This window comes from Eulemur rufifrons, chromosome 15 (assembly GCF_041146395.1).
Source record: "Eulemur rufifrons isolate Redbay chromosome 15, OSU_ERuf_1, whole genome shotgun sequence".
Classification (NCBI taxonomy): Eukaryota; Metazoa; Chordata; class Mammalia; order Primates; family Lemuridae; genus Eulemur; species Eulemur rufifrons.
This window is the reverse complement of record NC_090997.1, coordinates 84,671,451-84,694,047: the sequence shown is the minus strand read 5'-3', so window position 1 is coordinate 84,694,047 and position 22,597 is coordinate 84,671,451. Positions and strand designations below refer to the sequence as shown.

Sequence of the window (22,597 nt, the reverse complement as noted above, 5' to 3'; positions counted from 1 at the left end):
AAAACTGAAACTCTATATGCATTAAACGACAACTACCCATTCCCTTCTTCCCTCAGCCCCTGGCAATCACCATTCTACTTTCTGTCTTTTTATGAATTTCTATGAATTTGACTACTCTAGGTACCTCATGTAAGTGGTACCCAGTATTTGGTTTTTGTGTGGGTGTTTGTGTGTGTTAGCTTATTTCACTAAGCATATGTCCTTAAGCTTCATCCATGTTGTAGCATGTGTCAGAATTCCTTCCTTTGTAAGGCTGAATAATATTTCATTGCATATTTTTACCACATTCTGTTTATCCATTCATCTATTGATGGACGTTTGGGTTGTTTCCACCTTTTGGCTATTGTAAATAGTGTTGCTTTGAAGGTTGGTGCATATATATCTCTTTCAGAGCCTACTTTCGATTATTCTGAGTATATACCCTGAAGAAAATGGTGGTTTTGAAAAATATTTAATAGTAACATGCATCATGGTATCTTGTTAAATTAAACAGCAGATTATAAAAATAGCATCATTCTTTCTTTGGGGGAAAAAAGCATGTGCATGATAAAAGGATTCGGAAAACATAATTAGAATTTGGAGTTCTTCTGTTTTCTTCTTGAGTTTTCCATTACAATAAGGAATGTATACAAGTAAATAGTTTGAATTGGAGAGCAGGTTATCCCTCAACCTGCAGATGAAAGCAACAGGGCAATTCAGCAGTAGTTTTCTTTACGTGCCATCCTGGTTTGCCTCTGAGTTATTTTATGAGAGATAATTTCAGACATATCCCTAGAGATGTAAAACACCATGGGCTTCTGGTTTAATTACTTGTGTGTCTCACAGAAAGAATCACAACTGTTATATCACAAACAAGGAAAAGTAGAACTTGACTTGAGCTCAGTGTTTTTCTTTGTTGGGAGGTAGGTGCTCTTCAGCTGGGAATAATTCAAGAATATTTCCTTTACTCTTGACTTTTGTTAAATGTCTCAATACAGACACAAAAAGTGAACAAAATCTTTATTATGAAGATTTCATCTCACTCACTTTATAATCAAGGAGTTTGCAATGAGGTGACAAATGCAATGCTAATAATAAGGCAATCCTCGAAGAAAAATCTATTGCCTTGAAAGTTTGAAAGTGACGTTTGCATCTTTTAAATGTAATATTGAACTGAAGAATGAAGATTATTTACCCCCTTTGAACAAATAGTTAGTACTAAAATAGAATAAAAATCAACAGGAATGGAAATAGGTTCATACTATAACTCAAATATAGCCATTAATAATTCTCTTAAGATGTAAATGTCCAGTTCCCTCCCTAAGATTTGTTTCCTCCTGAAGTCTTCTCTAATACAGCTTCACTCATATCTAATCATTTCATTTCTCTATCTTTATAGATAGTGTCACACTATTAATCATTGTTTATAGATTTCTTTAGGTATAGATTTATATGGTGTTCTTGTTTATCCTCTTTGCTAATTAAACTGTGATGTTTTCAATAACATAAAACTCTTCTTTGATGCATTTTTATGGGCATATTTCAGCAGTATTGCTGTGTAAGTCTTCATGAAATATTAGTCTTTTGTCTAAAGAGACTGATCAAGTATATTTTGTGAAAAACACCATTTTTTCTTAGAATATATCAGTATCTGTTTCAGTTGTATGTGGAATACAAACTTTATCCTTAATACAAAAGCAGTTCTGTTGGCTTTTATTTCTCATTTTTATTTTTACTGTTTCACTCAACTCCCTTTTTCTAAAAAAGTAAAATAAAAACAAAAAAACCCCAGGAAGTAATGAAAAAGAACTAAAAAAAAATTTTTTTTAACACAAACCAAAGAGTAGACAGTGTGATACAGAGAAGAGGGCTCAGGCTTTGGAATCCAGTAGAACTGGGTCGAGTTCCTGCTTGACCACTTCTACACTGCATGACTTAATGTTTCTATGCTTCAGTTTCCTTATTGGTAAAGAATTCCCCCTTCTTTAAAGAGTAGTCAGAATTAGAAAGAAATATTATGACTGAAATGTCTGGTTCAATGCCTTGTACCTGGTAGGTGCTCAGTAATCAGAGGCATCTACTATTAATTGTTTCTTTCACCATTTGATGTTAATCACAGCTTTCTCTGGTAGAGAATATCGTCTGTGCTATACTGTATTATTGTTAGAAATACACTGCCCCTGTTTGAAGGAAGATTATGTATTCCCACCCCATGACACCCGGCTTGGCTGTGTATCTTGACTGATGTGCATTCTAAGGAGAAGCTTTGAGAGCGATTCTGTGATCGTACCATATATACTTTTTTCTTGGCCATTTCCATGAGAAGGCTGCTCCTTCAGGCTGGATCCCAGAAGGAAGACAAGGTGGAGCAGAGCTGAACCATGACACAGAGTTTATGACAGCATGGCATGGACAGGAGCCAGAAGCCACTGGGATTTGCGAGTAGTTTGATACTGTGGTATACTTAACCTAAAATGACTGAGACATAGTCTTCAGCTAAGGTGGATAATTTCATTATTTTAACATTCACATGTATTTTTATCAAGTTTGAGTCTTAAAAACCATAAAATGATAAAAACATACATGGAAAATTAACACCCAGGAACTAGAGAATATAAATATGGCAATAATAAGGATCAGCATGCTTGCCATGACTGAGCTTTAAGCCAATGAGCTTTTTAGTAATAGAATGAAGAAAAGTCATATACCACTTCTTCAGAGGAAACGTAAACTCTCCCTAGCAATAAATTAAAGGAATTTTTCATGTCAGACCCTGTGTAGACCACAATAAAAGCTATATAAATAACACTGTCAATATTCTTATTGAAGTAGTGAGTTCCAATAACATTAAAATGTAACACAGGAAGTGGGTTTTAAATTCACCGATTTAATGGTGGTCCAAGGATATATTAATAGTTTCTGGTCATGTGGTTTTATCAAGATCAGGGATTAAATCACTGAAGGAAGTTAGTAGATTATTGGTATCTTACATGAACTGCTATATTTATCACTTAGTCTGGTTCTTGGTAGAAAATAGATGCATTCTTTCTTCATTCCACAAGTATTTTATAGTCACTTGCAATGTGTCAGGCATTCTGATGATTCAAGTACTGGAGATTCGTTGGTCAGCAAAACTGAAAAGGTTTCTGTTGTCATGGAGCTTACATTCTATTGGGGGAGATATGATAAAAAGAATAATTTCAGATTGTTATAAATTCTGTAACAAATATGGAGCAATTCAGAGTTTCCATTTTTTTTCTTGTGTCATGCCAGTATGTAATTTTTATGAATTTTTTTCATTTCACCCAAGTTATGTCATATTTATTCTTTTATTTTGTTTTTAATGTTGGTATGATCTGTACTGATGTCTCTCTTTTTGTTTATGAGAGCCTAGCAGTAATTTTTGTTCTCTTTCCTTCTCACTCTCTGTTTCTAATGAGGGGTCCACCTAGGAGTTTATCAATTTTATTAATGTTTGCAAAGAACCAACTTTTGACACTACTGATTTTCTTTATTGCAAATCTGCTTTCTGTTTCATTGATTTCTTTCTAAATTTTAAATTTTTTCAATCTTTATGTATTTATGCATGTGATAAAAATGTCACAGGAGTAAAATCATTACAGTGACATAACTAACTCATTGATTTCTGCTCTTTTCTTTATTATACTCACCTGGGGGATAATTTGCTGTTCTTTTTCTAAATAGAAGTGTAGGGCATTGATTTTTCAACCTTGCTCCTTTTCCAATATATGCATTTAAAGGTCTAATTTGTTCTGCACTGCAGAAATTTGATATATTGAACTTTCAATATTGTTCAGTTCAAGTACCTTCTAATTTTTAGTGTGATTTCTTTTTTGATAGTTGGGTTATTCAGAATTGGGTTGCCAGATTTCCAAACATGTCTTTCTTTATTGTTCTCTAGTGGTGGGAGAACACACTTTGCATTCAGTCCTTTGAAATTTGTTAAGAAGTGTTTTATGGCCCAGAATATGGCACACGATTGTTGGGTGTAGTATTCCAGATAAGTCAGTTAGATTAACGTGGTTATTCAGGTTGTTCATATCGTCCATACTCTCACTGAGAATTTACATCTGCCTGTTTGATCATCACTGTGAGAGTGTTTTAAAATCTGTAGCTATGATTGCAGATTTGTCTATATTTTTTAGTTCTGTCCATTTTTGCTTTATATGTTTTGCAGCCATGCTAATAGGTACATTTAGGACTATCAGATTTTCCTGTTAAATTTACCTTTTTTTTGTTATGAATTGTCCCTCTTTATCTCTTATAATAATTTTTGTCTTAAAGTAAGTTTTGTCTGATATTAATATATAATCATAACAGATTTCTTTTGTTTAGTATTTGGATGCTACATCTTTATGTATCATTTTACTTTGAACCTACCTGTATCTTCATATGGGTTGAATTTCTCTTATCCAAAATGCTTGGGACCAGAAGTGTTTCAGATTTGGGATTTTTTCAGATTTTGGAATATTTGCATTATATAATACTTATTGGTTGAGCATCCCTAATCTGAAACTCTGAACTATGAAATGCTCCAATGAGCATTTCTTTTGAGCATCATGTTGGCACTTAAAAAGTTTTGAATTTTGAAGCATTTCAGATTTTGGATTTTCAGATTAAGCATATGCAACCTGTATTTAAGGTGTGTGTATTTTAAATGTTGTGTCTTTTTTTGTTGTTGTTATTGTTAAATTTAATTTGAAAAATCTCTTTTATTTGGAATGTTCTAATCATTTAAATTTAATTTGGTAACTGAGAGTTGGATTATAGCAGTCATCTGCTATTTATTTTCTATTTGTCTCATGGTTTTTTGTTCCTTTACTCCTCTATTCCTATATTATTTTTTATTAATTTAGTGTTACATTTTCTGCTATATTAGCACATTAATAATACTATATTATTCTTTGTGTAGTTCCCTGGAGATTACAATCTGCATCCTTGACTTTTATAGTCTACCTTACATTTTACTTTGCCACTTCCTGAAAAAGGAAAGAAAAGCTTAGAGTAGTTTAAATAATTGATAGCTTTAAAATAGATTATATATTTTATATCTAGTCATATATTTACTCTTTCTGATGCTCTTTCATTCTGCAGTTCAATTTTTCCAACTGAAATCATTTTCCTTTACTCTGAAGTATTTTTAGTAATTTTTATAGTATGGATCTGCTGGCAACTAGTTCTCCCAGTTTTGCTTGTCTAAAATCATCTTTTTTATACCTTTTTTTCTACTCTAAAAATGTCACTGTCTTCCATATTTGTATTGCAAAGTCAACCATCAGTTTTATTGCTCCTTTGAAAGTAATGTATCCTTTTTCCTCTGGCTAATTTTGAAAGATTTTCCTCCGTGTTTTTGGTTTCAGCGATTAGCCTATGATTGTTTTATCCTGCTTGAGGTTTGCTGAGCTTCTTGATCCTGTGGGCTGATATTTTCATCAGTTTTGGAATATTTTTATTATTATATCTTAAAATATTTTTTGTATTTCTATTGTCATTCTTCCTTTTCTGGGTTGCAATAATACATGGGTTAGACCGTTTAATGTGTCCTAAATGTATCTTATGCTCTGTTGTGCTTTTTGTTCCCTATTTTTTCTCCCTCTCTTCAGTTTAGATACCTTCTATTGACATGTTTTTTAGCTCACCAAAACACCTTCTGCTCTGTCCAGTCAACTTTTAAGCCTATACATTGAATTCGTATTTTCCACTTTTGTATGTTTTAGTTCTAGATTATCTGATTTTTGTTTTTTTAGATTCCAAACCTCTGTTGAAGTTGTTTATCTTTTCATCCATTTTGTTCATCTTTCTCTTTATTTTCTTTACCGTATTAGTAATAATTATCTTAATGTCCTTATCTACACATGGCAACATCTGGATTATCTGTAGGTCAGCTTTTCTTGTCTGTGTTTATTCTTGTTAGTCACATTTTCTTGGCTCTGTGCCTGTCTCATACTTCTTTGTTGTATCCCAGACATTTTGTATTTAAGAATTATTGAGACTGAATATGATTTTATTTTCTCCCTTTCCTCTGTTATCCAGAAAGGGAAAGGGTAAGCAGCTGTTTACATCCACAAATACCATTGAGTTGGGCTGGATCTGAGTTTTAGGTTTTTGTTTGTTTGTTTTTTGAAACAGGGTCTCGCTTTGTTGCCCAGGCTACAGTGCAGTGGCGTCCTCGTAGCTCACAGCAACCTCAAACTCCTGGGCTCAAGCGATCTTCCTGCCTCAGCTTCCTGAGAGTAGCTGGGACTACAGGTGCATGCCACCACGCCAGCCAAATTTTTTCTATTTTTGATAGAGATGGGGTCTCGCTATGCTGCTCAAGCTGGTTTCAAACTCCCAGCTTCAAGCGATCCTCTGGCCTCGACCTCCCAAAGTGCTAGGATTAAGACGTTAGCCACCGCGCTGGCCTCAGTTTCAGTTTAGGTTGACTTAGTAGTCTATTTCTGTTTTGTCTCTGCTGCTTGGCTGTGACTCTCCTTGGCTTTTGATTGCGAGCCAGGGAGGTCTCTGTCTCCTTATCCCTTGAATACTGCGGGAGATTTCATATCTGCCCTTTGGAGTTTTGAGGTTCGGTCTCTTCTCCCACATCATTTAGCTCCAAAATTTGATAAATTTCTTAAGGGGGAGACCTTTCATATACTTGTTACAGGCTCCTCTCCCTAGTGAGATTTCAATCCTGAGCACTGCTAGACTTCAGGAGATTTCTGTCTGTCATCCCAGCCCTCCCCTCCCCTGTCCCAGCCTCCTACACGACCCAACAAATGTCCTGTGGAGAAAACTGGCCACATGTTAGGGGCTTCTTCAAGTTTCATTCTGTCATGGCAACCCATGTGATTATCAAGAAATCCACTGGTTTCTCTTTTCCCTGGTAAGCTTCAAACAGGCAGAGTTCTGCCTATGCCAACCCCAAGCCTAATCTTATCATCAGAATCAGCAAAAGCCCCCATGGAAGGCAGCAATTCTGCTCATCTTGGAAGGGCATTTTCCTCTCTGGAGTTTTATTTCAATGATATTTTTGTTGCCTCCATAGATTCCAGTGTCTGCAAAAATGTGTTTTTGATATGTATTCTTTTTTCCCCTTAGTTGTTGAAGCAGGACTAATGGCTTCCAAGTAGACTATTTCATCTTACCTGGAAGCAAAAGTTTTCCCCCCGACATTTAATATTCTGCAGTATAAATGGCCACATAGCTTTCCAATGTTTGGAACATATTTTATTCTATATTATACTTTATAGTATTACTGGAAATTTAGAGTAATTTTCATCTTGTAACTCATTTCTGATTATGTATTTAATGGTTTTTTTCTTGGTATGAATTTGTAAATGTATTATATAATTCTTGTGTCAAGAGATATACATAGTTTCTTTAAATTTTATAGTTTTGATATTGGCAATTTTCTTTCAAAAAATACTGTGCTTATTTATAGTGTGGGAGAATTCCTGCTCTCTACAGAGGTATATTAATGATATATGACAGGATTTTATTTATTTATACATGCTATTTTAATCAGCAGAAAATGTTAAGACTTTTTCCTCAATACTATACTCAACTTACTGTCATGGTGTGATGTGTGCCCTAGAAAAATACAAATTACTAATTTTATTGATACTTATATTTTGGTTTAAAATACAAAGATATGTATTGTTTATGGTGACAGAAAAACATGTAAGCCCAGATATTCATTTGGGTTGGTTTCAGCACATAGAAAATACTCAATCAGTATTTGTTGATTGATTTGGGCATGTCTTGCTTACATCTTCCATTTTATATCTTTAAGAGAGATATTTTATGTTCTTTGGTTTCAGGGAAAATGGAAGAATTTATTTGTTGAAAAATATTGCCTATCTTGATGTGACTTGGTAGAAAGGGAAGTGTATAACTTCTTTCTTCTCCTAAACCCTTTTTTGTTGGGACTCCATACTCGCCTGTGAACAAAGACGAACGGTCTTTACCTTTGAGACTTATATGAGTGTAAGGCTTATAAATTATGACTTTCTTTGATAGAACTTTCTGCAGCCTGGGCACACACTTTTTCCATTTTAGAATGGGGACATCTATACTTTTGGAGAGACAAAAATTCTTTTTAATCACCTACAGTGATACAGTTAGAAATTTTTTTTTCATATTTCACAGGTACATAACTGTCGGAACCAATTAGTTAAGGTTAATACTGATTTGATTTTTGTTTTCATTCAGAGATGCTTGTTCTACTTAAAAAATAAAGACCTTTAAAAAGGGCATATGGTCCTCAATATTCGTAAATGTGTACATTTTCTTTTTGTTTCATGTTTATTTTACTTTTTTTAGTATGTATTTTTATTTTTTTCATTTTCAAGTATATATAAAAGCCAAGAATACACATATATAGTGCCTATAATATACTGTATATACACTATTATTCCTATCACCACACTTACTATTCCTATCTTTTATTTACAGTTACAATTTAAATAGGAATGCCTCTATCTTGGAATTATAATGTATTTTTTCCTACATAACCTTTTTTGTGGTATCATCAAATGGTCATTCATTAGATAAATAAAGATTTCATTTTTCATGTATTGGTCTTAGACAGGTTCTCATAGTCTAGAGCATTTATTTTAATTTTCTTCTCCATGATCCCATATGAAATAATATTGAATATTGTTGCCTGTGTAGTGATGCATGTAAGGAAATTGTTAAATGTATACTAGGAAGTGTTACCTTGAAACAGTGAATATTCACTGAAGTCCTTTCAAATGTTGAAGTGTTTTCAAAGGTTGGTATTCAGTATCATGCATATTCAAAAAAGTGTTTTTATTCTCTTTGAGCCAATATTAGTATGCAGAGGCACAATCTCTGCTTTTTTAAATTCTCCCTGTAATTGACATTCTTTTTTTATTTCTATATCACTCTTATGGAATTGACCCTTTCGGTATGCTACCCATTTGATCCTCCTCAATGCTTTGTATATTTTAAAGGGTTTTTAAAAAACACTTTTTAAAATTGTGGAGGGTTTTCATTTTTTAATTTTTATTGCTTATACACACACACACACTTGGAGTGATGGCTTCCAGGTAGATTACTATATTTTACTTGGAAACACTAGTTTTCCACCTGACATTTAGTATTCTTTTACAGTATAAATGGCTACATAGCTTTCTAACATTTGGAATGTTATTCTTTATTACACTTTGTAATAGTTTTGGAAATTTAGGGTAATTTTTTCATCTTGTAATAAGTGCCCTAGTAACTACATTTTCACATTCATACATTTTTGGCAGATGGTTGAAGAGAAGATTTTTTAAAAGGCTGGGGCTGCTCGGTTGAGGATGAGTTAAGTGGTGGGGGAAAGCAACGAAGCTGCAAGGATATGCAGTCACTTAAGCATTAAATCCTAATAGCACACCAGACTCTGGGGTGAAGGCCAGTGGAATATTTTTACTTGCTCAGGCATTGGAGTTATGCAAACAGAAGGTATTGCACACCCAGGGTTTCATGACTGAGAAGGTTAACTTGCACATTTTTTTTTATAGGTTCAAAAAGGCATTTGAATCTGAGCCAACACTACAGTCGGGAATTAATTATGCGGTTCTCCTCCTGGCAGCTGGGCACCAGTTTGAATCTTCCTTTGAGCTCCGGAAAGTTGGTAATTACGACTTGATATTTTACATGGAAATCAAGTAACTGGGCCCAAGTTGGTGCAAAGAAAAAGAATTATTAATAGATAGATCCTTTTGCTCTCTGTCTCATCAGACATCCTGAACAACAACAAAAGAGCTTATTATATTTCCTTGTTTGATGTTTCATACTATTGTGCAGAATCCTGATATTAGGATGTAATTCAGTTTTTAATTTATTTTACCTGTTTCTAAAAGCCTCTTGGTTAATATTTATTGTTCCAGCTCAAACTATTATTGAAGATATGGGCTCTGCATTCAGCCCCCAACTAGTGCATAAAGTTAGTGTTTTGTAGGACATCAGGAATGTTTCCAATTTTAGATTGTGCTTTCCTGGTGCTAAAAAAAAAAAAAAAAAAAAAAAACACAAAAAACCTCTGCTATTTCCTTTTTCTGTTTTTCAAGCACACCTGCCCTTAAGATTTCACTGGTGTTGGAGGCAGAGCCTTAAACCCCCAGAGCAACAGGTCAAGCAGATGGAGGTCTTTGTAGTCTCTGGTCTCCTCAGACTATCTCTGAACTATAGCCATTGATAGAATGTACTTTTGACCCATTTATTTATAGACATTGTGTCATCTGCTGATTTTTCTTTGGAATTTAAAGCAATTGGGGCACCTCGATGAGCAAATTTTGAGTGATTTTCTTGGTTTTGGCTTTGAACACTTTTTTTTTTTTTAAAGATAATAGATACTAGAATACTGTCTATGGTAATCAGATTTTGCTCTGTTGATTGTCTAACCACCTCCTTTCAGAGAACCTTTCCAACTCTTGTAGGAGTTATTAGTACAGACATAAAAGTATTTGACTTTTTCATAGGAAAAAAACCCCACATTGGTCTTAGTGAAGCTATGAATTTTAGAAGAAATTTTTTCTTTAAGATTTTTAACTTGAGAATGTTTTGTTTAATTATTCTTAAAGGAAAAGGAATCATGGGCTTTTAAAAAACATTATTTGGGAAGAGCTTATAAGATATCCATATGTAATGTTTTGGGAAATCTTTGAAGATAAAGTCTGAATATTAAGTACTTTTTTTAAAAGCCCAGACTAAAAGAATAATAAAATATTTATCATTGCTGGATGGCTGTGGTATTAAAGGCACAAAGATCTATTGTGGGAAATAATTTTTTTGGTTGTTAAATGAAATCAGAGAAAGTACATTGCAACTTACGCTCTTCAGAAATTATGATTATAATATAATTTTGCATCTGTGACTAATTTTAAACTCTAAACAAGCCAAAACTATATGAGTAGTCTAAAAATAATTTTTATTGTTCTTTTTTCCATTGTTTTTATTGATATATAATAGATATACATATTTTCAGGGTACATGTGATTTTTGATGTATTCATATATCTGTTCTTTAACTCAAAGTGAAATTTTGTTGAGCCACTAAATCACTGCAGGGATTGACATTGATTTGCATATGTCAGTAGAGAAATGACACTGGTTTGGAAATGTACTTATTCTAAATCTCATTTTTAAGTTAAATATGGATTAAGATGGTCAGAACTTGAGGTTTGAGGAACTGTGATTAATATAACTTTATAAAGAAAAGGTACTTTAATTGTTTGTAAGAACTCATTCAGAATATATGTTGAACAAGCATTTGAAAACATATGAAGTTGATTTTAAAATTTTAGAAATCGTATAACATAGCACACACTTAAAATATGACTTGGTAATGAATTTTAGCTGCTGTAAGAGCTAAGTTTTAAAACGGCTTCTAAAATACTGTGATACACATTCTAAATTGTCCCTTAATAATGAAAAAATAGTTAAAACTCACAAACTTAGATTCTATTCATTCATAAATTATGCTAATCAAAATAGGTTAACTTAAAGTTAATTTATGTATGGCAAGATAGGATTAAATGAATTTTTGAAGAAAGGTTGGCTAAATAAATTAATAGTCTAATATAATAATGATATTAATCAATAGTATATAATAGAAGCAAGACAATTAACATATTTGGCATATTTAAAGATTACAGTTGCATTCTTTCTTTAAATGCTCTAATCAAATTTTCCAGTAATTTTTATCTTCTCTCATTCCTCCTGTTGGCCCTCTGCAAACATATTATACAACTTAGCGTGAATTACTAAGTTCTTATAATAAGCAGACTTTTTCTTATAAAATTCCTTCTTTAGATGTGTTTTGAAATTTGGATTTATTTGTAAAGGGTAAAAAATTAAGATGTCATAAAATGAACACTAAATCTGAAGTTTCCTAAGCATATTATCTTAAGTTTAAGATCTTTAATGTAAGAAATGATTCTTAACTGTCAAGGTCTGTTGCCCAAAGACTGTTCTTAATTCTAGCTGTGTGTTTGTTTGAAGTTATGACTGATTGCTTCATGGATCTGTGTTTTACTTTTCCAGTTTTTGAAGAATCACTGGTTCTTAGACCGTTTAGAGCTAGGATTTAAAAACACAGAACCATGTCCTGCATCTTCTTCCTATTTTCAGCTTCACAGGTCTTAAAATTAATATTCAGACTTTAGCTAAATACAAGATGATTCTCTCATCTTCTGTGGAATTTTCCAACTATGAGACATTTTATGGGAGAGAGTCAGAATTACAGGTTTGGGTCCCCAACAGTACTGATAATGCAGTAAAAGAACACTGGAATTGACACAAACCACTATGTACCATTTTCAGTGAACATTAAAAAGTATTGAATATAAAATTTATATTACTGAACATAAAAATCCACGAGTGCCTCAAAGTAATTAAGAAAATGTAAATAAAACAAAACCCAAATCTGTCACCAACTACAAAACATCTCCTTTGTCACCTATCGAGGTGACCGACTTTTCAGAAAATTGGAAATTATGGGGAAAGAATTAAGTACTTTTCCTTCCTTTTTAGGAGATGCCATAGTTCATCCAATTGATGAAATACAATTCTTCTTGAAGTATGCTACGCAGTAAATACATTATTCTTCAGGAGAATGTATTCTTCAAAACTATGCTAGTTAATACAGTAGAAGAAATGATGAAGCTGAGAATGATAGTGATGCTGAAATAATTGATTCTGGCAAGGACCATTGATTAGAACTAAAACCATTAAGTAGATATGCTTATTTTTTTTTTTTAAATTTACATTTTACCATATTTACATGATACCAAAGCTAACTCACAGATTGTTCCTTGTTAGTCACAGAGGAACTAAAGTACCTGTCCAGTGGAGGGATCTGGCTGCCAGTGATCCAACCTTGCATCACTGACAGTGGAATGGTTGGGTTTGTCCCTCCTTATGTGATGACTATGAAATACACAGCATCTCTTGTGAAATATTCTCAGTCAAAAACGTTTAACCCGAATCTTAAGATCAAATGTCCACTTAATAGGAATCACAAAATCTAGAGAAATAAGTTAAACAACACCATGAAATGCCATCAGACAGACCCAGAATATGATAACACCATAAGATAGCACTCCTAGTCTTTTCAAAAGATCAGTGTCATGGGAAAAAAGTATGGATGGATTGGTTAGATTAAAAGAGATTTAGAGACATAAAAACCAAATGCAGTTAATGATCATTGATTGGATTCTGGTTTGGAAAATAAAATCTATAGGAGACATTTGGGGAACTGCTCAGGAATTTGAATCAGTACTGGATATTAGATAATATTAGGGAATGGTTATTTTTTGTTGGGTGCAATAGTGGAATAGGGTATGCAGAAGAATGTTTTAGGCATATGCTGTAATATTTCTGAGTGAAATTGCATAATGTTTGTAATTTAATTTGAAGTGTTTCAGCAAAAATATTCAGGAAGATGAAGCAATAGCAAAATGTTAACAATTGTTGAAAATTTGGTCGTTCATTTTAGTATTTTTTTCCATTTTCATGTATGTTTCAAATTATTCATAGTGGAAAGTTAAAAAGACTCTAATTTCCACCACTTGTGAGCTGTATGACTTTAGACAAGTTGCTAAACCTTTCTGGGCTTTGTTTTCCTTACTGCAAAAGGGAGATAATCTTTAACTCATTCTGTTATTGTATGGGTTAACATTTTCAATATGTGCAGTGCTAGGCATATAATGAGTGTTCAGTAAAGTCTCCATTTCCTATCTTTTTCCACTAAAAAAATCCTTGAATCTAGTAACAGTTGCAAGATGATAAAATTATGATAAAAACTAAACTATTAAAAAATTTTCAATACTTAGAAGTCAAGCAATTCTAGTGAGAACATTGTGAAAATTTAAATTGCACCAACAATTGAATCAAAGAAATGGTGAAATGATATTAATAGGTAAAGCAGCAACGACATACTGTTTATTGCTTATAAATTTAGCCAAAATGTTTTTAAATAGAGAAAAATATTGAGCTGGGAAGGATTTGGTTAAAGGGTATACTCGTACATCAGCAATTTTGCCTCATCAATTTGGCCCTATGGATCAAGAGCCTTAAAAATATTGTAGCCTGGAACCAAGTATAACACTACTTCTGAAACTCTATCCTATGTAAATAATCCTACATACAGCACAAATTTTATGCACTAAGATGTTTATTCCTGTTTGTGTGTGTGTGTGTGTGTGTGTGTGTGTGTGTGAGAGAGAGAGAACTCTTAAATATAAAACATGAGAACCATGTTCTTAACCCCGTACTTAAAAGACTAATCTCTTCATGTAGAAACAAGTTTCACACATAATGTGCAAAGAGCATAAAAGCTCATTCACAAAAGAAATACAAACATATGAAAAGATAATTAATCTCAATGGCTAAAAAAAGACAATGTTCCTTTTTTTTCCCTGTCATACTGGTAAAGATGAATGGGGACATGATATTCCCCATCATTGGGAAGGGTGTGGGTAAGAGGTTATTGTCAGATGCCTCTAGTAATAGTGTAAATTGGCATAGTATTTCCTAAGGGCAATTTGGCAGAATGTATCAATGCTTAAAAAGGGCATATATTCTGTCCTCAACAAATCCACATTTAGGACTTTAGTATAAGGAAATAATTGAACAAGTACACAAAGCTACGTGTACAAGAATGTTTATAGTAATAAAAATGGCCACCATCTGCATTTGGGTAAATAAATCATGGCACATCCATATGCTAAAATACTAATTGCAATGCAAAATATACATTTTGTCCAAATGCTGGCTGGGTGTCATGATCATATGACAAATGTATGCCAAGCCCAAAGACAAATATCAACATCATAGAATGAATTTCTGGGGTGCAAGAATACATCTGAAATTTTATTTTTAAACTATTTTTGTACTTTTAGTATTAAACATTTGCACAGTCCCTCTTTGAAAGGTTGACATTATTATGGTTTGCTACTAGATCTTTCTTGGGTTCATTGTTTTGCAATATCACACAATAAAGAGATGCTCATTTTCAACTGCGGTTGGTAGAGGCACATGCTATTAGTATCTCATTTTCCCCATGCACTTTCTTTTTTCCTTTGTATTTGTTACACTTTTTTATTGTGTTCAGATAGAAGCTCATAGATATTGTTGTATACATCTGTGTAATTTTTTTCATCTTAAAAAATTTTGAAGTGGCAAAACTGTTCTCTTTTTAATTTATCCTCACAAAATATGAAGTAGTCCCAAATAGCCTTTTTTCTAAAATACTTACAGTTTAAGTGGAATTATATAATAAAAAATAACATGAAAAATTTCAAAGGGTTTTTTATTTTAAGTATAATTTTCAAAAAGGTAAAATCATGACTCAGGAAATATAAAATGGACACATGAAAAGATTTTATGTAACTCAATTAATGTGAAAACCAGTAAGAGGCTATGTTTAGTTCAAAGAGCATTTAAGAAGGTATTCATAGACAATTTAACAAAGAAATGTTAGTGTAAGATTTCTGAGTTTGATTTTTTAAAAAAGCTGGGCTATGTCCCACAGGCCATAAATCCCGGATTATTTGTTCCACTAAACAGAAATTGTTTGCATCTTTACTGGACGGAAAACTGCAAGTTAACAAGTAAAGTTTTTTACCTTTAATATTAATATAATAAATGGTAAGTAGTAAGATGAATTAGTTACACTTTCCCTAGACAGTCCTTGAGTGGCTTTATGCCCCCATATGATATTAAAATGACACGTCCTACCTTTTTGCCTTATTCCCAAATCTCAAATAATTTTCCTGTCAGTTTAATGTTATGGATGTTAGTGGCACTAAACAATTCTACAAGGGTATTTCTTTTTAAGAAAACAAATATTTATGAAATGCAAAAATAATACAAGACACAGTAGAGATGAAAATTTATAATGAAATATAAAGAACCTAGAAGTACCAAAACAATGTTGAAAAAGAACAAATTTATATTACCTGATTTCAAGAGTTGTTAGAAAGCGACAGTATCCCTAAAATAAAAAAAGTGACAGCAACAAGATAGTGTTATCTGTCAGTCTGTTAGTCTGTTTTGTCTTTAACTTTATAAGTGGATAATAACTGTTTTTGTATATAAAATTATTGTTAATTACTGTAGCATTTTACTCTTGTAAAATATATACTATATACATTTATACTTCAACTGATAGAATTTCACCATATAAAACAAGACATTTCTCTTTAAGTTACTTAAGAATCCATGTTATAATAAGAAAAAGAAGGTTACACATGTTTACTATTATTACCTCTTAATTTATGTATATACAGATATATATAAAAATTCTAGGCAGATGTACATCAAAGTGACCATGGCAGTTATCTTTGGGTTTTCAAATTAAAGGGTCATTTTCACTTTCTTCTATGTACCTTTCTGATTAGTCTGACTTGCTTTTTTTTTTTTTACATTGAGCTTAAACCACTTTAATAATCAAAAACTTAAAGCTAGTTTAATCTGAAAGGAGGAATGAAAGCTTGATTTTGCTTTCTAATGAAAAGTTGGCTCTGCCCATCTTGCAGTGTGTTTGTAACATTCTCCTTTCTGTTCTAGGGGTGAAGCTGAGTAGCCTTCTCGGTAAAAAGGGGAACTTGGAGAAACTGCAGAGCTACTGGGAAGTTGGATTCTTTCTCGGGGCCAGTGTCCTGGCCAATGACCACATGAGAGTCATTGAAGCCTCTGAAAAGCTTTTTAAACTGAAGACACCAGCATGGTAATAGTCAGCTGTTATGTGTTGATACAATTATTATTAATAAACAGTTCCATGTGGTTCCCATATTATATTTATTGAACTGACAATTAGATTATTTTATTTACTTATACAATAAAATGCAGAATCTGGAGGAAAATGTGCTATTCATAAAGAAAATGTGTTGAAGGTAGGTTCTGATGACTTTGGACAGAGGTCATGTCAGCCAGTCACTGACATAGCCCCTTCCCTACACGTTGACCAGCCCGCGTTGGCCAGTGCTACCCACAGGACTCATGCTGGGGCCATGCATTTTGCACCTGCAGATGTGATCACAGTGATCTTTCTAAAATGGATGTCTGACCCTTCCCCTCCAACGAAATCCTTAAATCAATATAGTTTAATTGTTCCTCACAGCCGAAGGGATAAAGTCCATCTTTACCCCTTAGCTTGGCAAACAAGATTTGCCCTTAGCCATTCCAGCCTTGCTCTTGTCACACCCCTAGTTTACACTGCTCTCTCCTCATGCCGAGCGTGCCACACTGCTGTGTCACCTGTGAGTGTCGGAGCGTCTGCTGAGTGTGCCTCTTGCAGCGCTCTCGCCCTGGGGAACACTCATCCAGCACATCTGCTTGTAAAGCAGACCCTGACCTAGGACTCTTCCTCACAACCAAGTCCCTTCTTGACTGTTTCTGTCCTTCTTTAGTTATGCCTCTACCGATACTGATGATGTGGCTTTTTTAGTCATATCTCTAATTATATCTCCACTGATATTTGTTCATGGTGTTATAACACTTTTTTACATTTGTCTCCATGGCACCATGCACAACTTGAGAGCAGAGGCTGTACTGACCGTACCATGTCCACAGTAGGCATTCGGCAAATTATATGAAATAAATGAGCCAGTAAGTGCGTGCATTCTACTCAGCCAAATTTGCTCTTTCTTTATGATGACTCTTCCGATGGCAGAGTTTTAAGTTTCGTGGTTCTGTTAACAAGGAAACAGGCACTATTTTCTGCAGTATTACTAACAGCTGCAAAACTGTGCTTTCAGTTTCCACTAACTTAATTTTTATGGAATGTTATCGTCCATATTTATAGTCTACAAAGTGCCTGCACAGCCATTATCTTGTATAATTATCTTGTTCCTCCTTTTCCCTAACTTTTCCCTTTGAGGCACCATCTGTCTTATTAGGTTTGAGAATGTCTGTATAATGTATAAGCTGAGTTGCTTCAGAGCAAAATAAAGATCTCTTTATCAAGGGTCTAGTTAGGAAAGCTTCCTCAAAGAAGCGTATTTACAAACAAATGCATAAACCGTTTCTTTGAGTAGAACATAGGCATTTTAAAATTGATGTTTTAAGTAATTGTGTGGCCCCAGCCCAAGTTACTAAAGCCTGCTAAGCCTCAGTTTCCTCATCTCTAACATGGTGATAAAACAGCCCGTGTTACTGAGTTTTTGTGAGATATAAATGAGATAACATATGAAAGTACATGATATATAACATTTAATGAACAATTTTTGTGAATCTGGATGCATAATTATTAATGCCATATACAAATTAGGTTAAAAGAATAAAACTGGGATAGATGGGAATAGGTGGTTCTAAATTTGTCTGTTATATGTTTTATGTCTTTTAATTCTCAGGTACCTCAAGTCTATTGTAGAGACAATTTTGATATATAAGCATTTCGTGAAACTGACTACAGAACAGCCGGTTGCCAAGCAAGAACTTGTGGACTTTTGGATGGATTTCCTGGTGGAGGCCACAAAGACAGATGTTACTGTAGTTAGGTTTCCAGTGAGTACTCTTTATCCACATCTAAGTACATTTCTGTATTGTTTCTTTTATTTAAAGAACATCTTGCACTGTGATTGTAACAGTACTTGTGTGCTAATTTTCATGCCCTAAGACTGCAGTCATCTGGTTAATATATTTATTTCCTTCAAATTGATTTGCCTTAGCTTAAATTTTAAAATAACCTCTCAAAGTCAGAGAAATGAGATACATTTTTATGTTTTTGCCATGGATTTGGTTTATTCCTTTCGATAAGTGGTAAAGTGTACTCCTCAAGCAAGGAAAAGATTGTCTCTTGGTTTAGCCCAGTAGTCTAGACATCTCTTCAGACCAGACAGATGGATACTTTTAATTAATACTATGGTTTTGTTGACATCATCTTAGTACTGGACTCACCTGTGTTGTTATTCCGTCTCTACCAACCATTACTGACATGAGTCAGAGTTATATGTAATATCCCCAATCACTATTTATAATGCTTTAGACCATAGGAAATGATGACTAGTGGTTTCTGGTCTGCAACTCGTTTTGGCTGCTCTCTAGCAGATTTTAGCTATATATATACAAACACACACATATACACACACATATATATATTTAAATGTATAACACACACACAAACACGCACACACTTTTTAAAATATATTGCTCATCTTCTCAGCTGGTGCCTTCCCCCTCCTGGTAGTTCTCTCAGAATACCGTGCAAAGCAGTATGGCTTTGGCATCTAGTTCAAGAACTGGCAACGCACTGTGTGTACAAATTTCTTCCCGCATCAGAGTGATGCTGTAAATCATTCTCTGAGCTCTCTCATCTCTATCTTCCATACTCAGAGGTGATGACAATTCTCAATTCTTTTTGTAAAATCTAGTTTTCTAGTTCTTGTTGATAGGGTCATTGGCTTCGTTTAATAAATCCATGCTTCCATTAACATGCTTTACTCTTCTTTCCAGATGAAGCACTCAGCTCAGCAGTATCTTTCATTGAAAACCTCTCAAATGCAAACGTTTCATTTTACTCTCTAGCCTAGATGATGTGTGGCCTAGGGGCCGAGCTGGCAGCTTGCCTCTAGCTGGTGCTCTGAGTAGCAGTAGATACAGTGGTGAAAGAAGAGAGCACAGAAGTCAAGTATTTAATTGACTGTTGACTTGTTGACTGGAAAACTGGCTATGAAAGGAAGCCATTCCTGTTAGCCACTTTGAACTAATTTAAATTAGTTTAATATGAATTAGTCTGTGATGGCATAAATAAGTGAATGTAAAAAAGTAAAATCAGAAAATATTAAGTGAGAATTTAGGAGAATATAGGTATTAACTCCAGGTGAGAGCAGCATTCTTAAGCAAGGGACCTATAAGCCCTGAAGGAAAATATTAACCAATTTGATTTCATTAAAAAATGGTAATTTTTGTTGAATAAAAGACACCATAAACATGCCAAATAGGAAACTGCTAGACTGGGAGAAAATATTTAATACAAATTTTGCTAAATGGTCAATTTGCCTAATATGAAAAAAACTCCTACAAATTGATAAACAAAAAGAGAAGAAAAAGAAAAATGAGCAAATCATATGACAAGATAATTAACCTCACTGAGTAGTCAAGAAAATGCAAATTAAAAGGAGACACATTTTTTTGCCTGTTGGAGTCAAAGAATTAAAAAGTTTTACAACAGTTGGCAAAGTTGTGGAGACAAGGGCAATTTTAGAGATTCCTGGTGGCATAGGCATTGCTAAATATTCTGGGAAATCATCTAGGAAGGACAACAGGATTGTATAAAGGATCATGGAGACTTTGACCTCATTTGCAACATTTCATTTTGTAAAAAAAGTTTTGAAGCAAATATGGCAGTATATTAACACTTTGCTATCTGAGGCTGGTTGGCAGATAGTTGTTTGTTGTATTATGTTGCAAACATATTTATAGCATATTGTTTGATTGTTTTTCAGCAATCTATTTCCTTCTTGGAACTTTTTGGCTTATTTGGGGACTTTTTGTGAAAAGACTAGCATGCAGTGTTTTCCTACTCATCTCTAAATACTGCTCCTACATCAGAATTCATAACTTGGGTACTCAAAATTTCTTTCCCAGGGTTTGTTATTAAACAGAGTGCAGAATTGCAGTTTTCTAGCTTTTCTTAAGTTGAGCCTTCTTATAGTTACTTCATCTTTGGTGAATTCCAGAAAATGTAAATCTCCCAAGCACCTCTAAATTCAATGGAAATTGCATTAGGATTAACCACTTGAATGTTTTCTTGCATTAACATGTGTGATACAGCACTGCAGAAACTGCAAAGATGTTACTTAAAAAATAAAGCAATATGGAGAATTTTTAAAAATCTTAACATAGATCATAGTATAGCAGAAAAACAAGACCAATATTTGGGTAATAAATTGTGACCACTTCTGAAATTTACCATGCATGCTCCACCACATGAAAAAAGGTAGCCTTCTAGTACCTGTGGTGTTCTCTCTGTCACTGCAACTTGTCATGTCCTTGGCATAGCATCTTCCGTGGCATATGGCATACACTTACAAAGGCTGCAGCAGGTCTTGATTAGGATGATGATAATATCCTTCTTTTGAAGTGGATTAAATATTAAATAAAATCCAGGATGGCCTATATTATAAAATTTTTAGTTTGATTGTTTCCATTTATCTCACTACCATATTCATTCTCATTCCTCCAAGAAATAACTGTGACTCTGGACAAAAGAAAGTTGAAAGTTTATTTGGGAAATTAGTTGAATGGTACTATTATTTATTATTATTTGTGTTCAGCTCGATTTATTTTCCTTTTCCTTCCTTCTCTTCTTGGTATATTTTCTTTCTTTCTTACAATGAAAAATTTGGAGACCATCAACTCATCACCTAATGTCAGGGGAGAGAAAGAAGAGTGTGGTGCTTTTAAAGACTCTGAAAAAACTTAGATATGTAACTCTAGTGAATGTCTACTCATCATAGGCTTTGCTGTCTTCCTTTTTGCTTCAGACACATGAAGTTAGCAGTTAGTTGTAATGTTAACCAATGTAAAAGACTAGAAGCTAAAAGCAAGAATATGTATACTCTTAAGTGAGTTGTATCTAGCTTTATGACTTTATCAAATTGCCTCCTTTCCTTGTTTTTTAGCAGCCTTTCTGTGACCTCTGTAATGTGTGCTGCAAATTCCTCACATTTTGTCATTTCAAGGGTAGAGCAGAGGGCTCAGCAAACATTAGACAATGATAATTATTATTACCACCTTATTTTAATTCCTTGTGCCAGATTAGGAACACATTGTTCAGATTTTATCTATTAGAAATATTTGAGACTGGGTGCAGTGGCTCACACCTGTAATTCCAGCACTTTAGGAGGCTGAGACAGGAGGATCACTTGAGGCCAGGAGTTTGAGACCAGCTTGTGCAACATAGTGAGACCCCCATCTCTACCACACACACACACAAAAATGAGCTGAACTTGGAGGCACATACCCATAGTCCTAGCTACTTGGGAGGCTGAGGCAAGAGGATCACTTGAGCCCAGGAATTTGGGGTCACAGTGAGTTATGATTACACCACTGCACTCCAACCTGGGTGACAGAATAAGACTTGTCTCTAAAACTAAATAAAGATTAGTTCTAAAGGTAATTTCCTTGAGTTTTAAGCAGTGGAGTAGAAATAACTATTCCAGTGTCTCTGATAGTTAGGTATTAGCTTTTCTTTTCTTTTTTTTCTTTTCTTTTCTTTTCTTTCCTTTCCTTTCCTTTCCTTTCCTTTTCTTTTCTTTTCTAAACATTCCCACTGAAGTCCGCACAGGATATTTGGGCTGGGTAGGTGCCTTTAAGCATCTATACCAATTATAGCACCTTTCAAATCAGAGCATGTGTGCTATTTTAATTATTTGCTCCTAATGTGAGATATCAGTAATATTAATACATAATACAGTCCGTTGATGTAGATTCTCAGCTCACTTATCATATACCCCTCATACATCTTCAGAACAGGAGCAAATTTCATTTCTCTTTTTCTCACAGGACAAAATATATCATTATTAAAGTTGCCAATTTTCTCTTGAAGGCAGTGCAAAGACATTTTTATTATGTTACACAGCTAAGTCCATTTCTTTGAT

At 33.8% G+C, this 22,597-nt stretch overlaps 1 protein-coding gene across 1 annotated transcript in view; it reads left to right on the top strand.

Moving 5' to 3' along the window:
• MAP3K5 (mitogen-activated protein kinase kinase kinase 5) overlaps positions 1-22,597 on the top strand; it is a 196,164-nt gene that overhangs the window by 93,348 nt on the left and 80,219 nt on the right. Inside the window, exons 8-10 of the mRNA XM_069487666.1 lie at positions 9,513-9,625; positions 16,563-16,722; positions 18,347-18,500. Of these exons, the coding sequence (XP_069343767.1) occupies positions 9,513-9,625; positions 16,563-16,722; positions 18,347-18,500 (427 nt within the window). The remainder of the gene's footprint in view (positions 1-9,512; positions 9,626-16,562; positions 16,723-18,346; positions 18,501-22,597) is intronic.